This window comes from Lepidochelys kempii, chromosome 11 (assembly GCF_965140265.1).
Source record: "Lepidochelys kempii isolate rLepKem1 chromosome 11, rLepKem1.hap2, whole genome shotgun sequence".
Classification (NCBI taxonomy): Eukaryota; Metazoa; Chordata; order Testudines; family Cheloniidae; genus Lepidochelys; species Lepidochelys kempii.
In genome coordinates, this window is record NC_133266.1 from 72770740 (window position 1) to 72785445 (window position 14706).

The 14706-nt window shown below is 45.5% G+C and overlaps 1 protein-coding gene across 2 annotated transcripts in view; it reads right to left on the reverse strand.

Annotated features, from left to right (window-relative positions):
• LOC140895914 (aryl hydrocarbon receptor-like) overlaps positions 1-14706 on the reverse strand; it is a 131221-nt gene that overhangs the window by 115194 nt on the left and 1321 nt on the right. For both annotated transcript variants that reach the window (XM_073306818.1, XM_073306819.1), the window contains exon 2: positions 13034-13221. In XM_073306818.1, the coding sequence (XP_073162919.1) occupies positions 13034-13221 (188 nt within the window). The remainder of the gene's footprint in view (positions 1-13033; positions 13222-14706) is intronic.

Consider the following 14706-nt stretch of genomic DNA (forward strand, 5'->3'; position numbering starts at 1 on the left):
GCAGACTGATGGCTGCGATGGAAAGCCCACGTCACTGCTCTAATGATGGCTTCTCCCAGACAAGGTTTTCCAAAAATGTCCAACATCATAAAGAGCACATAACTTCTGTGCTAACCTCTCCATCAAGTCCTGCTTATTACAGGATTTTAGGTTCCAGGAGAAAGCCGTGAATGTAGCAGCCTTCTGTGGTACATGTTAGCGAAGTGAAAGGCATATTACACATCTGCTTTTCAGCTGTAGGAGGTGACTTAGGGCTTGTCTCTATGGAGGGTTAGTGCACAGCAACCTGGGGAGCAAATCTACTATATTCTACCCTGACATGCACTAATTGGCCCTGTGGACTCTGCTGCCACGCACTAAAAGTTCTGTAGTAAGTCAAAGTGTACTAGGCAACAGTTAGTGCACAGTAGCAAGGTCCACACAGCCAATTAACGTGCGGCAGGCTAGCACACTGTAGATTAACAACCCTGCTTGCTGCTCACTAACTCTCCATATAGACGAGCCCTTAGGCTCTGCCATACCAGCAGCACAATCCCAACTCCCAGCCCTTCGATTTCGGACAAACAGTTCCAATTTACCAGTTGCGTACTTTGAAGTTAGGATATGCCAGGCTTAAATTTGCCTGTGCAACCTTAGTTCGACTCCCTTTTGCATGTACATTATGATACAGTCTTTAATTCCATGATCACATACTATCTTTTCACAGGACCCCTGCCTCATTCAGTGCACAGGATGCTCACTGAATGAGAGGTGATTGAATGTTTTGTTTTATCCCCATTAGCCAATGTTCGGCCTCAGGCCTTATTTCCTTCATGCTATTCAAACCCTACTCTGAAGACAAAATTATTAATTTCTCAGGGACTTTCTATGGTGTGCATCACTATAGAATCTGAGTACTTCACAAACAGTAATTTAATTAATTTTCCCAACACCTCTGTGAGATGGGGGAGGGACTTATCCCCATTTTGAAGATGGAAACTGAGGTACAAAGCGATGAAAGTCCAAAGTATCCACTAATTTTGGGTGCCAAATTTGAGACACCAATTTTCCAGGGCATCAGTCAACTGTCTTAACCCCAAGACCATCCTTGCTCTTCCTGCTAGCCTCTGCCTCATTCATTACATACCTTCCAACCTCAGCAACAAATGAGGCACAGATTATGAATTAATTATGTGCATTATCATAGCACCTAGGAGTCCTAGTCATGGACATGGACCCCACTGTGCTAGGCATTGCCCCCCCCCCCCCAATTTATCATTTAAGTATTAAACAAGAGACAATAGTTGCATACAGACAGACAGGAAACAATGAGACAATATTGGTCAGGATGCCAGGCAGTGTTCTCAGCACACCAGCAGCCTGACTGCTGTCAAAGTTTTTGTAGACATGAGGGCAGAATAGAGTTTTGAGGAACCTACAGACAACAGTCTCCTTCATTACACACCCTGATTCATCCCCTGAGCAGAACCATCCTGTGCACTGAATGAGGCAGGGGTCCTGTGAAAAAAATAGTATGGAATTCAAGACTGCACTATAACAGATACAGGGGGACAAATTAAAGTTGCAGAGGCAAACTTAATCCTGACATTTCCTGACTTTTGAGTGCATTGATATTCCATCACATTGACACCCACATGGGTCCTGCCACATGGATCTCTGCCACTTGAGCTGATGAAGTACCAGACCTGATCGCAGTGGTAGGCTGTCATCTCCTCTGTGGATCAGCACTAGAGGGGGAGGAGACGCTTTGCCAGTGGTTTCAGAGATATTTCCCAACAGCAGAGGAATGGTGAAACTCAGGGATCTTGTGTTCCATTTCAGGCTCTGTAGAGGTATGTGCTCCAGTGGACTCTTCTGCCCACTTCCCCCATGCTTACCCTGTCCATTCCATCCTTAAGTCTCTTATGGAGCTTTGGAATCTTTTATCACCCTCCACCAGCTAAAAGTTGTTCTGATTTCTAGCCTGTTTCCCCCCCCCTCCCTATTTGCAGCATTAGGCTATTGCTCCCTGTTTTGCAATTAAAAGACATTTAAAATAAGCACGGTCTTTTATTTCCTTTACTAGTGGCTTTTTCATGGGAAGTGGAGATGCATGCGTCACCTTGGAATCTGGCTCTCCATAACTCTTGTCTAGCTTATTGGGAACAGCCTTACAGAAAGGCTGAGCCCTCGCCAAACAAAAGCTAAAATAAATTTTAGTTTTTTGTTTTTAAATACTCTTTTATGAGTGGTGATAATAGTCAATGGCTTCCCACAAATTGCAAGCAGCAAGCCCCAGAGCTCTTGAAACTAGTGAGGCCCTGTTGAAAATGAAAGCCCTGTATAATGCTGAATGGGTTTGTTTTTTAAAGGAAAAAGGAAATATCTATTTCTGTTGCATGGAAATAAAGTGGAATTTGTTAACCAATGGAAGCGGCTGCTATCTGTAACAAGCCATGATGCATAGTTATCAGCTGACATAGGGAGGGTCAGGGAGGCCAGGCAGGGTCTGCGGGTGGCCGGCCAAAGCAGGAAAGGCCCTGGGCAGGAAGGCCAGGGAGTAGGGTGAATTAGAGACTGCTGGGAATAAGCAAGCTCCAGTAGAAAGCCCTGGGAGGTGGGGTGTCATAAATATAAAGGGAAGGGTAAACCCCATAAAAATCCCTCCTGGCCAGAGGGAAAATCCTCTCACCTGTAAAGGGTTAAGAAGCTAAAAGTAACCACGCTGGCACCTGACCAAAATGACCAATGAGGAGACAAGATACTTTCAAAAGCTGGGAGGAGGGAGAGAAACAAAGGGTCTGTGTCTGTCTGTATAATGCTTTTGCCAGGGACAGAACAGGAATGGAGTCTTAGAACTTTTAGTAAGTAATCTAGCTAGGTATGTGTTAGATTATGATTTCTTTAAATGGCTGAGAAAAGAACTGTGCTGAACAGAATGACTATCCCTGTCTGTGTGTCTTTTTTGTAACTTAAGGTTTTGCCTAGAGGGATTCTCTATGTTTTGAATCTAATTACCCTGTAAGGTATCTACCATCCTGATTTTACAGAGGTGATTCCTTTACTTCTATTAAAAATCTTCTTGTAAGAAAACTGAATGCTTTTTCATTGTTCTAAGATCCAAGGGTTTGGGTCTATGGTCACCTATGCAAATTGGTGAGGATTTTTACCAAACCTTCCCCAGGAAGTGGGGTGCAAGGGTTGGGAGGATATTGGGGGGAAAGACGTGTCCAAACTACGTTTCCCAGTAAACCCAGTTAAAGTTTGGTGGTGGCAGTAGAAATTCCAAGGGCAAAGGGTAAAATTAATTTGTACCTTGGGGAAGTTTTAACCTAAGCTGGTAAAAGTAAGTTTAGGAGGTTTTCATGCAGGTCCCCACATCTGTACCCTAGAGTTCAGAGTGGGGGAGGAACCTTGACATGGGGTTTCCCTACTGAGACTGCAGGCAGGAAAGGCCTGGGAGTGAACCAGCAAGAGGGTAAAACCAATGGACTGTGTTTGGGACTTGGAGTATTATTTTCGTGAATAAACTTGGCCCCTGAGAAGGGATTGGGGATGGACAAGAAAAGCCTGGGTGGCATTTGTTTAAGAAGCCCTTTGAGGGAGAAAATCACTGCAGAGGCACCCTGGCCATGAGGGGGTGCCCAGGATGCAGCTGACCTCCCCCACACACACTTCAGTACTTTTCTAAAGAGACTGCTCCAGATCTAATCCCGGTTCATCCACTCATTTCACAGCCAGAGCTTTGCACCTGGAGAGCAAAACTTTGGAGGGGAAATGTACATGGATGCTGTCCCTATTGCTTTGGGTGTTGTGGGAGGCCTACACCCATCTGATTTTCATCTGGACAGTCCAGGTGTCAGCTTGTGTGTCTGGATGCCATTTGACAAGCCCTGATGTCTTTTTTTTTTCTTCATCTAGGGGAAGACCTGGAGAAGGAGGCGGGGCCTCAAGGGGAGAGGTGGAGCTGGGGGCGGAGCCATTACCATGTTACCAGCCATTAGAAACATAGCAACCCTATTACGTGACCATCTGAAACTGACTGTTTCGGTGGCAGTGCATGACAGTGTTACGTATACCAATCCAGGTGATCTCCAAGTAGTCAGAGAGGGTACTGAGATTATGTATGTGATCCTCAAAGACCTATGTATTTCATGGCTTCAACACGATCCTCAGACAAATGCTGAATATTGTATTGTTGGTGAACTTCAGGCTTGCGCAGAGTTGGAAAAGAGAGTGAAAGATGAACAACAACTAGTCCAAGGTCTGTGTATGCTGGTGCTTCTCTGCTGCCAAAGACCCGGTGAGATTTCACTATGCAGCAATTTCTGATAAGGATGTGATCAGTTTCTTCCATAGCACGTCCACTAGTCGAGATCCAGGTCCAGCAATGGTTATTGTGGCACCTAAAACCAGGCGCCCATAACAGACAAGCCCTCAGTGGCACACAAGTTCAGAAGCCGAGTGGTGCTGGCGTTTGGAAACCCATCACAGTTTCATACCCAGTTTGATTGCAGAATTGAAATCTCCAAGCACTAGCAGTGTGTCATGTGGTAGAATAGAATGGATTTTTGCTGCTAGCTGGTGGCCAACAGCCCAGTAACGCAATGTATAATGAAGAGATAGTTATGGTGTCTTTTTCTGCAGCTGATACATCTTATGTTGGCACGAAGGCCACAAATGACAAGATGGCATTGAAGCCGAGCACAAAATAAGTGTAGAGAAATGGGGTTCCATATGGTTAAAGTCTGTTCTAGAGGCTGTCTCATGACAAGTGCCACACCTCAAGTATGGTGTGGACCACCAAAGTGGAGGAAGGTTGCTCCTTCCGTAGCAACTTGATCGCTTTGTGGCAGGCAAGCCTCCTCAATGCCAGCGATTACCATCTTGTAGCAAGTGAGTTCTTTGACAAGAGCTGTCTTGCAGCCAGTGCTGTTCAGTATAAACACATTCCATGTGGCAAGACAGAACATGACTAAGGTCTGGTCTGGACTTCCAGGAAGTTGGGGTTATCAGGGATGTGCTTTCCCTGAGAGTGGTTTAGGCCACACCTGTCCTGATCATGCGGAACATGCCCATCCTCCAGGAATTGGCAGTAGCAGGGGTGCTAACCCTGGTGCTGTTGTCATGGTGCTTCATTTCACTTTTCTTCCTTGGGATTGGGGAGGTGCAGAGGGTATCTTGTTTTTGGGGTGACCACACACACCATCCCCTTCCCCAGGAATTCTTCTGACAGACGCCATTGGTTCTGTAGGGCCTGGATAGCCTTTTCAAAGATCTCTCTGTTCTCCTCCCTGTGTGGTCCACACATCCACCATCGTAGCTTGTCCACATTCACTGCCGTTGGGGAACTTGGCCCACATCCACTGGATCCATGGTTGGCCATCACTCCTTACTCTGAGCAGGGACCCTTATCGGGTGCTATCAGTGGGGGCCAGTCAGATCCAAAGCTCACGTAGGCAGAGACGACCACATCCTGAAGCAGAGCAGCTTATGCTACTAACCACTACCCTTGCTGTATAGAACCTCCTTAAATGTGCAGAAGGAGTTTTGCTACACACTATTGATTTCAATGGGAATAGGGTTAGATCCAAAGTCAAAAACTAGCATCCACAGTCTTCAGCCAAGATCAGACATTGAACGGACCCAAATTCAAGAGCACAAGAAAAACACAAGGGTAGGGAGCGTAATGTCACATTATCTCTTTTAATATAAATAACATTACTTGTAAGAGTCAGTATTTCTAGTGTACATAATCTAGACTAATAATAAAAGTAGGTAATACTGGGTTTGTATGGGTCAGTGTACACTTTAGGGGTAAACGAAGAGAAGCTTAATGCTTGTGAAAGTAAAAATATGGAAACTAGAAATGTTTCTCTGCAGAAGGCATTCTCAGTATGATCTTTAGGAAGAGGGTATAAAACCAGAGTACAAGAATCTTCACAAACAAACCACACTGCAGTTGAGCTGAATCTGACCAGAGATAATGAATAATGCTGGAAAATTCTTTAAATATGGGTTCTTTAAGTTGCTCAGAAGTACTTGCTGCAGCAATGTCCAAAGCTAACTATTTAATACTAAACATTTTAAAGGCTGCAGGACTAATTAAGAAACACATCTCTAGGTTTGTGGTAGCACTTTCATCTATAAGGATTTTTGTTTCCTTAATGCTGATTTAATCTGACTGAGCCAGTCACATAACCAAGGATGCTTCCTCAAACTAAGCTGTTGTCTTTATGGAGGGAGGTATACTTCTAAAACCCTAGGTGCTCTTCAAGAAGAGTACACTATTTTATGCTTAGCATTTTGAATGCTGGTAGCTAAAAAACAAATTAAATTCCAGTACAGGGGAGACACAAGAATATATTAGGAACCTTAAACAAGGCATTTTACGGTTTCCTTTGATGCAAACATAGAGAGGCCAATATGCCCAAATGCACCAAGAACGTAAAAACTGGGATCCAGAAATGTAAAATGAACAAATAGTTATGCAAGTTTCTGGGTGTCTATAATCCATGAAGTGCACACTCTCCCCATGACATGGACTGTTGTCTTCTCCTTCCAAATTCAATTTCTGCAGTATCTTGGCAGAATTTCGTTTGAAATTCTTAGACAAGGAGTCTCTAAGCATTGTAACTTAGGTTTTGATTCTTTGTGACAAGACCAGCCATTTTAAGGCTAAAGGTTTAAAGAGTGGCTCCCATGCCTCCATTTTATAATTTCTTTAAGCTGAGATTTTTAAATTATTAATGCTTCAAGAGAATGCAATGCCTGCATCGCACCATTGATTTTCAGCAGACATCATCAGTTCACTGTCAAAACAAGCCATTTTTCTGCAATATGAAAACCTTTACAAACAAACACAACCCAAACCAAGTTATATTTCTCTAAATCTGTTGCCATTGTTTCAGAGAGTCAGAAGATTATAATAGAGGTGGAAAACCTCTGAAGATCTGAATTTTGCCTACAATGCTGCTGCTAAAAATGTTGCATTTGATATGTTCAGTACAGTGAGGGCTCACATATAGGAACTATTTAATAGTGAAAAGTCGAAGTTAAAAATAAATTAGAAATAGTTATCAACTCAGTGTCAACTGATTTGGCACTGCAGAGTAAAATAACTGCTTTCTAATAACATTAGCTTTCCATTTCACCAGCCTTCCCATTCTTATAAGCACTGTATCATGTTTAAAGCAGCTTTTTAACAGAGAAAAACTAAATGGAATTCAAATAAAACTTCTTGCAAATGTTTCTATAGTAAGTCAAACGAGTATCGTTTTCAAACTGATGCTGTTTGTATAGAAGAAGTCTAAGCAAATTCTAAATATAAAAACAGCCATACTGGGTCAGACCTATGGTCCATCTAGTCTTCTGACAGTAGCCTGTGTTACATGCTTCAGAGGGAAAAAAACAAAACAGGGCAATTATAAAGTGATCCATCCCCTGTTATCCAGTCCCAGCATCTGGCAGTCAGAGTTTGAGGGACAAGAATGGAATATATTAACTAAGAATGTTATATTACAATGGCATGATAGATGAATTCTTTAACATATTTTAAAATATCTTTAATTAGATTGTACCAATATCAAACGAGTACTCTTTGTAAGCAGAACAGGTAAGAGTACTTCCCTTTCATCTGACGATAGAGAAAAAAATAAGTCACTTTGAAACTATCAAATCTAATCTGTGCTAGATAACACTTTACTTGTCCACAAAGGTGTCTGCCACAGACATAGCCTCTCACCCATAAACCTAAACTTCAATATTCTGGAACCCTGTGACAGGATGAACTCACCCCACACTGGATGGGGAAGGGTTAACTCCTCATTGTGGGCTGACGAAGTCATGTTCCCATGTCACTAGTATGCATGTTCCAGATGCAGCACTAGTATAAAAGGGAGCAGCCTAGCTCAGTCTGGGCTGACCACTGGGGAGGAAGGACGCTCCTTGCTGGCTCCAGCCCGGGAGCAGCAGGAACCCCTGATTGTGGAAGCCAGAGCCATGGAGACCCTGCCCAACGCCCAGGTGCATGCAGACGTCTGAAAGGGATCAGAGTCACCGGGAAATGCACACGCTGAAAAACCTGGAGACCTTGACGATGCCTCAACTGTAGCTCCAAAAGATATGGTAGGAAGTGGCCCAGGGGGGACTAGCTATAGTCCTGTGGCTATAAGTTGGCGTGTTTCAGCTGGAGCCCCAATGACTCAGTGGTGGAACACTCTGCCACTGTTAGGGCTCTGGACTGGGACCCGGTGGAGCAGGGTCAGCCCAGGTCCCCCTACCCTAGCTCCGCCAGATGGCAACCTACCAACTCTCGCCAGTAATCCTTACTGCCCTGTGACTCAGGGTGAACCCCCTTGACTCTGGCTGCTAGGCTGGGTTTCCCTGCATACCAGGGTAACTCTACTGGCTCTGGCCATTAGGCCCAACTGCCCTGTGTACATGGGTAACTCTATTCATAGAATCATAGAATATCAAGGTTGGAAGGACCTCAGGAGGTCATCTAGTAACCCCCTGCTCAAAAGCAGGACCAATCCCCAATTTTTGCCCCAGATCCCTAAATGGCCCCCTCAAGGATTGAACTCCCAACCCTGGGTTTAGCAGGCCACTGAGCTATCCCTCCCCCTATTGGCTCTGGCCATTAGGCCCCACTGCCCTGAGAAGCCAGGTAACTGTATTGACTCCAGACACTAGGCCCTACTGCCCTGTAAATCATGGGTACTTTATTGACCCCAGCCACTAAGTCTCACTGCCCTGCAAACCAGGGTTACCCTGTTGATTTTAGTCCTTAGGTCTTACCACCTCAAGGTAAAGGACAGCTGGAGGGATGGGAGGGAACTCTCCCTGCTCTGGATGGGGACACCCACCCCATTGCACGTGGTGGAGAATGCAGGCAGTGATGAGGGCCTGCTGAGAGGCCTGTGTTGAGAAGCCCAGGAAGAGGGAAGACACCATTTCCACCATGGATACTTGTACCTCTCCACTTGGGGAATATTAGGCCTTGAGATGGAGTCAAAGAAAGTATTGAAATGGCTCTTGGAGAGCCAACAACAAAAAGCACACAAATAGCAACAGGTACAGCTGCCAATCAACAACCACAAATGATGTGGAGACTAGCCCCCCATCATCAAGCCCAGCAGGAGAGTCTTGTGCAGCAGATGGCGACTTTACTGCAGCCAGGGGGCACTCCGACCACCATACTAGCAGAATCCAACCCTGGCTCCATGCCATCTGGACTCCTGCTGTAGCTTACCAAGATGGGACCTGGGGATGACCCTGAAGTGTTCCTAGTGACTTTGAGTGGGTGCCCACCACCACACATTGGCTCCCAGGGCACTGGGCCACCCACACTGGGCCTGCCCCGTCAGTTTATCGCAATCTTGACCACTTGGACGCACTAGATGATGATAAGGTGAAGGCAGCAATCCCAACCAAACTGGCATCAGACATGAAACATAGTGACAGTGTTTCTGTCGAGAGTGTTATCCTTCTGGGGCCAGACCAAGAGCAGTGGGCCAACGCCTCAGAGGTATCGCCTGGCGGTGGTTGGAACCTGACAAGTGGTCTGGGGCCCAGGTAGCAGAAACCATAGTCCTGTTGCACTTCACCCAGATCCCTGCAGGGGCAAGGAATGGGTGCGACAACACCAGTCTGTAACGCGTATGGATGCTGTAGGGCTGATGGAAGATTACTTGGCAGCAGAAGTGGGGAACCACGATACTGAAAGCCTGAAGTGTCAGTGGTACGAGATAAACTGGCTGGAACAAGCCCAGAGGATACTGACGCCCATCCAGAACCCCCACCAATCACTCAGACTTGACACAGAGGCTGATAGCTACTTGAGTCCTGCCCTGGCAGGGTGAAGTCCTCCGGGCAGGGACTGGCATGGTGAAAGTGGACCTGAGACCGTTGTTATGAGTGTGGACAAGAGGCATTTTCTGAAGGGATTGCCCCTATATAGATTATAACGGCAGATAGGGATGGGTAATTAGCCCACGGGCCCAGAAGAAGGCCCCAGGGAAGCTCGGGTTTCCCGTGCATGTAAATGGAACACCCATGGTGGCTCTGATTGACTCTGGATGTAGTCAGACCCTGTTCTGAAGGGAGCTGGTCCCAGCCTCTAAACCAAACTGGTCCCAAATACACTTACACCTGGCTGTTAGGCTGGGCTGCCCTGCAAACCAGGGTTACCCCATAAATTTCAGTCCGTTGGTCTTACCACCTCAAGGTAAAGGACAGCTGGAGGGTCAGGGTGAACTCACCCTGCATTGGATGGGGACACCCACCCCATCACAAACCCTCAAACAAAACCAATGCAATTTTTAAAGAGCCCTGCAATTCCAAACAATCATGTGCTTTGGTATTAAAATGCTTCTGTCAAAACATGGCAAATGAACAGCTCACACACTTCATTTTTTTCTCATTGGCGTAACAATGAAAAATCTTAATATAAAATAGTATCTCAAAAATATACTGTGAGGAAAAGATAAAACACATTCTGTATGCATTTCTATTTGTCTCCATTAATAAAACACCTATGTTCTATGCCACTGAGAATCAGTTATTATGTGTATTTTAACGGCATGGGCCAACAGTGCCAAATAAAATGAAAGCAACTGAGGATATTTTAAACAAGAATGACTAAGGCTACACTTTTGTTGGCCATGAAACTTATCTTGAAGCAGTTTAGTTTAAAAGCTACAAAAACATAGTGCTAATTTAAAACAATCGATGCAGAGACAGCTAAATTATGTTCAGTATCCAGGATTAAGTTGGTCACTTAAAGAGTATAACAGGGAAAAAACCTGAAACCTTTAATCTGAAACTGTTTAAGTGCTATCGGCAGAAGTGAAAGTAAGCTGGTCTGGTCCGGCGTACCGGCAAGAGCCAGTACACTGTGCCGGACCGGCTTCCCCAGGCTGGCTCTTTAAAGGGCTCAGGGTTCCCCGCAGTGGCCAGAGCCCTGGGCCCTTTAAAGCGCCGTCTGAGCCCTGCTGTCGGAGCCCTGGGGTAGTGGCGGCAGGGCTCCAGCTGTGATTTAAAGGGCCTGAGCTCCGCTGTGGTAAATCGCCCCTGAGTCCCGGGGCTCCCAGCTGCCTCTGGGGGTGATTTAAAGGCTCCCGGGTTCCCAGTTGCAGCTGGAGCCCTGGGGCCTTTAAATCTTCAGGTCAAGGCCACACCCCCTGCTCAGGGCTCCGGAGTACCGGTAAGTCCTTTAAATTACTTTCACCTCTGGCCATCAGTGGTATCAAATGTGTGTGTAAAGGTATGTCTACACTGCAATGTAATCCCAGGTTTAGTGGGACTTGAGTTAGGGAACCCTGGGTATGAGTGTCGACACTGTATTTTAACCCTATGCTAAGACTTTTCTAACCCATGTTTGAACCTAGGACTCTGGCACCCACACTATAATGCACAGAGCCAAGTAACCATATTGCAGAGTCCCTAGTGCCCCTCAAAATATAGCTGCTCTAGCCCTAGGATGATGGTGCACTGTGGGGAAACTTTACTGCCTGCCCTGCACGTTATCAGGAAGCAGCTCACTTTGCAAAAGGCTTGATGGGTTTGCTCTCCATTGCAAACTCAGGAGGCTCTCTGACAGATCTGTGCTTGCAGATCGGTGATCAGAAGAGAATGGGTTAATGCTGCCCTGAGCTGCTGCTCTTAGCAAAGGAAGGTGGCTTCCATTTTCAAAAGAGTGGATCGCAGATTGTTGGGATAGAGAGGACTAAGGAAGCTGTCCCATAGAATTGTGGGATATTTTCAACTGACTCCCGGGACCCGAGTCAAGCGGGACTGCATCTACACTGCAAAGCAATAGGGCTCAGATGCTGGGTTCCAGCTTAACTGGGATCCTGGGTCCAAGCCTTGGGTTAGCACAATTGCAGTGTAGACGCCAGGGGAGTTATGCCTGAGCCCGGGCCTTAAACATGGGCTTATGCTGCAGTGTAGACACACCCTAAGTAAACAAATGCATCAAAAACTACACTCATTTTGATCAGGAACTCTGACTTTAACAGGCAATAAATTGACTACTAAACTAGAGACGAGGTTGGGGAGGGAATATATTTTATTGGACCAACTTCTGTTGGTGGAAGGGACAAGCTTTTGAGCTCCACAGAGCTCTTCAGGTCTGAAAAAGCACTCTGCGAAGCTTGAAAACGGGTCCCTTCCACCAACAGAAGCTGGTCAATAAGATATTACTTCCCCCACCTTGACTCTCTTATATCCTGTGGCCAACACAGCTATGACAACGCTGCTCAATTAGATGCATCCTGAGCACTGAGATCTGGTATTATTAGTCTGCTATCTAGGCTTCCTAATAGATTTGATTCCTCTCGTTCCAGTATAGTATTCTGAATGGGAACAGATTCTGCTCCTCTGAGCTCTTCGGCTCAAGAGATAAAAATTAGTACTGAAAAGTAAGAAGAGGACAAGCCCAATTTGAAGACTATTGCGGCAGGAGATGCCATTGTACTGCCAGGGAATTACCATGCTGTCCTCAGAAACAGGGAGTGCTTCTCTCGCCAAAATTCAATCAAGCTAAAACACATCTGATCCTGGAGCTAACTGATTTTAGACAAGATTCCATGTGCCATATTTCAAATAAAAGGCTAAATACAGAACAGTTATAAGAGATCTGATGGAAGGGACATGCTCAGTCTTCTGGGACTTCTGCTTTCCAATGCAGGAAAATGTAGCACCAGATAAGCATGAAGTTTCAGAGGGCTTTTTACCTTCCCAGTAGCTTCCCTTAATATGAGTGTGAAGTGGCAGATCCACATTACATTGTGTTGGTGGTGAAAGTCCGTTTTAATGTCTGCAGGTGTGGGGGTGAGTGAAAGGTGCCGGCAACATACAGGAATCAGATTTTCACAATAACCATTCCCTTATGCAATGAAACAATCTTCTTCTGCCAGCATGTTAACACAAAGGGTGAGATTTCCCTGCAGTGTGTACCTTGCTGGTCCTGTTGCAGTGCTGAAGGGAAAATGGTGTATTTAATAGGAAAGGGCCCACTCCAGTCTCCCACCCTCCCACAGTTTGCTCTTACTGTTGAAGAAGTTCTTGGCCCTGAGGTAGCTGACACTGAGGCGCAGGATGGAGAGTTTATCCAGGGTAGAGATGACCTCTTCGGGGAAAGGCAACAAGCTAGCCAGCCGCTCCAGCTCCGAGTTCAGCCGATCCCTATGGCGCTTGGAGGGGTTCAACTTCACACCTTCTGGGGGTGGCGGCTTCACTCTGCCGGGGGGAGGAGCAAAGGAAGACACATCACAAACACACCTGCAGAGTTCACAGCACTCTCCAGCACACAGCAAGGGTGTGAGAAGGGACTATGACAATTGGCATTCCTGCGAGGGCTGCCAGACTGCCGACCTCCACTCTTGATTTCTTAACAGAATGGGAACTCTTACTTCAAGCCCTTATTCATTCCTGCTATTCATATGTTTCTAGCACCGTGCACCCTGATCCCCAGATGAATAACATATGGTCCCTGCCCCAAGCACTTACAATTAACCCCTTTGCATCAAAACAAGAATGAGCTGCAGTTGTTCTTCATGATCCCAGTCAAAGACCTGCCAATAGTGGGGGGGAAGGGCAGCGGGAGGGCAAGGGCCATATGTACACATGTGGGTAGAAAGCACAAACCTGAAGTTCATTGTAGCCTTCTGAAGATGTACCACATTATTTTATCAATTATAAAATAATTCGGAGTCTCACCACGAGAAAAGGCAAGGGATAACCTGAAATCCACACACTCAGTCTGTGTGAGCATGCTCAGTACAAGCCAAGCAACAAGGGGGCACGTGATCCTGCATGCCTCCCCCCATCACCTCTGATTTCAGTTGTTCCTGCCATCAGGCTACCAAACTGCCCAACCCTAACAATGGCCTCTGTTGGTTACTTTTCATTTACCCATGCAAAGGGCCTTGCGACTTTTTCCAAGGACATTTATCTATTTCATTTTAAACAAATGAATCCAGGTTCAAGAGGACACTTGCTCAATGCATGAGGTCGGGCGCCCTTCTTGCTTGCCTTCTGAATCTACTTTAGAAGCTTTACGAGTTTCAACCTCTTCCCTTCCATATTTCAGCCTGCTCTCGTGGCTGCAAGGGAGCAAGTGTGAGAATGTGACTGGGCAATCCTGGGACACGGAGTTCCAGCCATTCAGAGTTTATACTGGTCCAAAAGGCTTCATATTTTTAATATATTTTAAAGATTTCTAGCCAGCACTTTAACTAAACTTTTTAACTGAGTGTTAAAATTGGCCATTCGTCCCAATGAATGGCTGCAAATCAACAGACAAACCATTTGTGCTGGTTAAATTAATAATTAGCTCATACTACATGATAACCAGTCCTTTATTTTAACTGCACTGACATTTTAGTAAATTGTGTCTCTTGTACCTATTCCCTAACCATGGAAAAGCAAACAATGAAAATAGTTTTGGATGGTACACATGTGGGTAGAAAGCACAAACCTGAAGTTCATTGTAGCCTTCTGAAGATGTACCACATTATTTTATCAATTATAAAATAATTCGGAGTCTCACCACGAGAAAAGGCAAGGGATAACCTGAAATCCACACGCTCCAGTTACAAAAAGAACATTTGTTTTTTTTTTAAAGTCAATAAAATAACTAAGGCACCTCTTTTGATTCCAAATATCTGCCATGGTAACTTCTTTTAGGGCATGTTCACAGGATCCGATCTGGTCAATGGGACA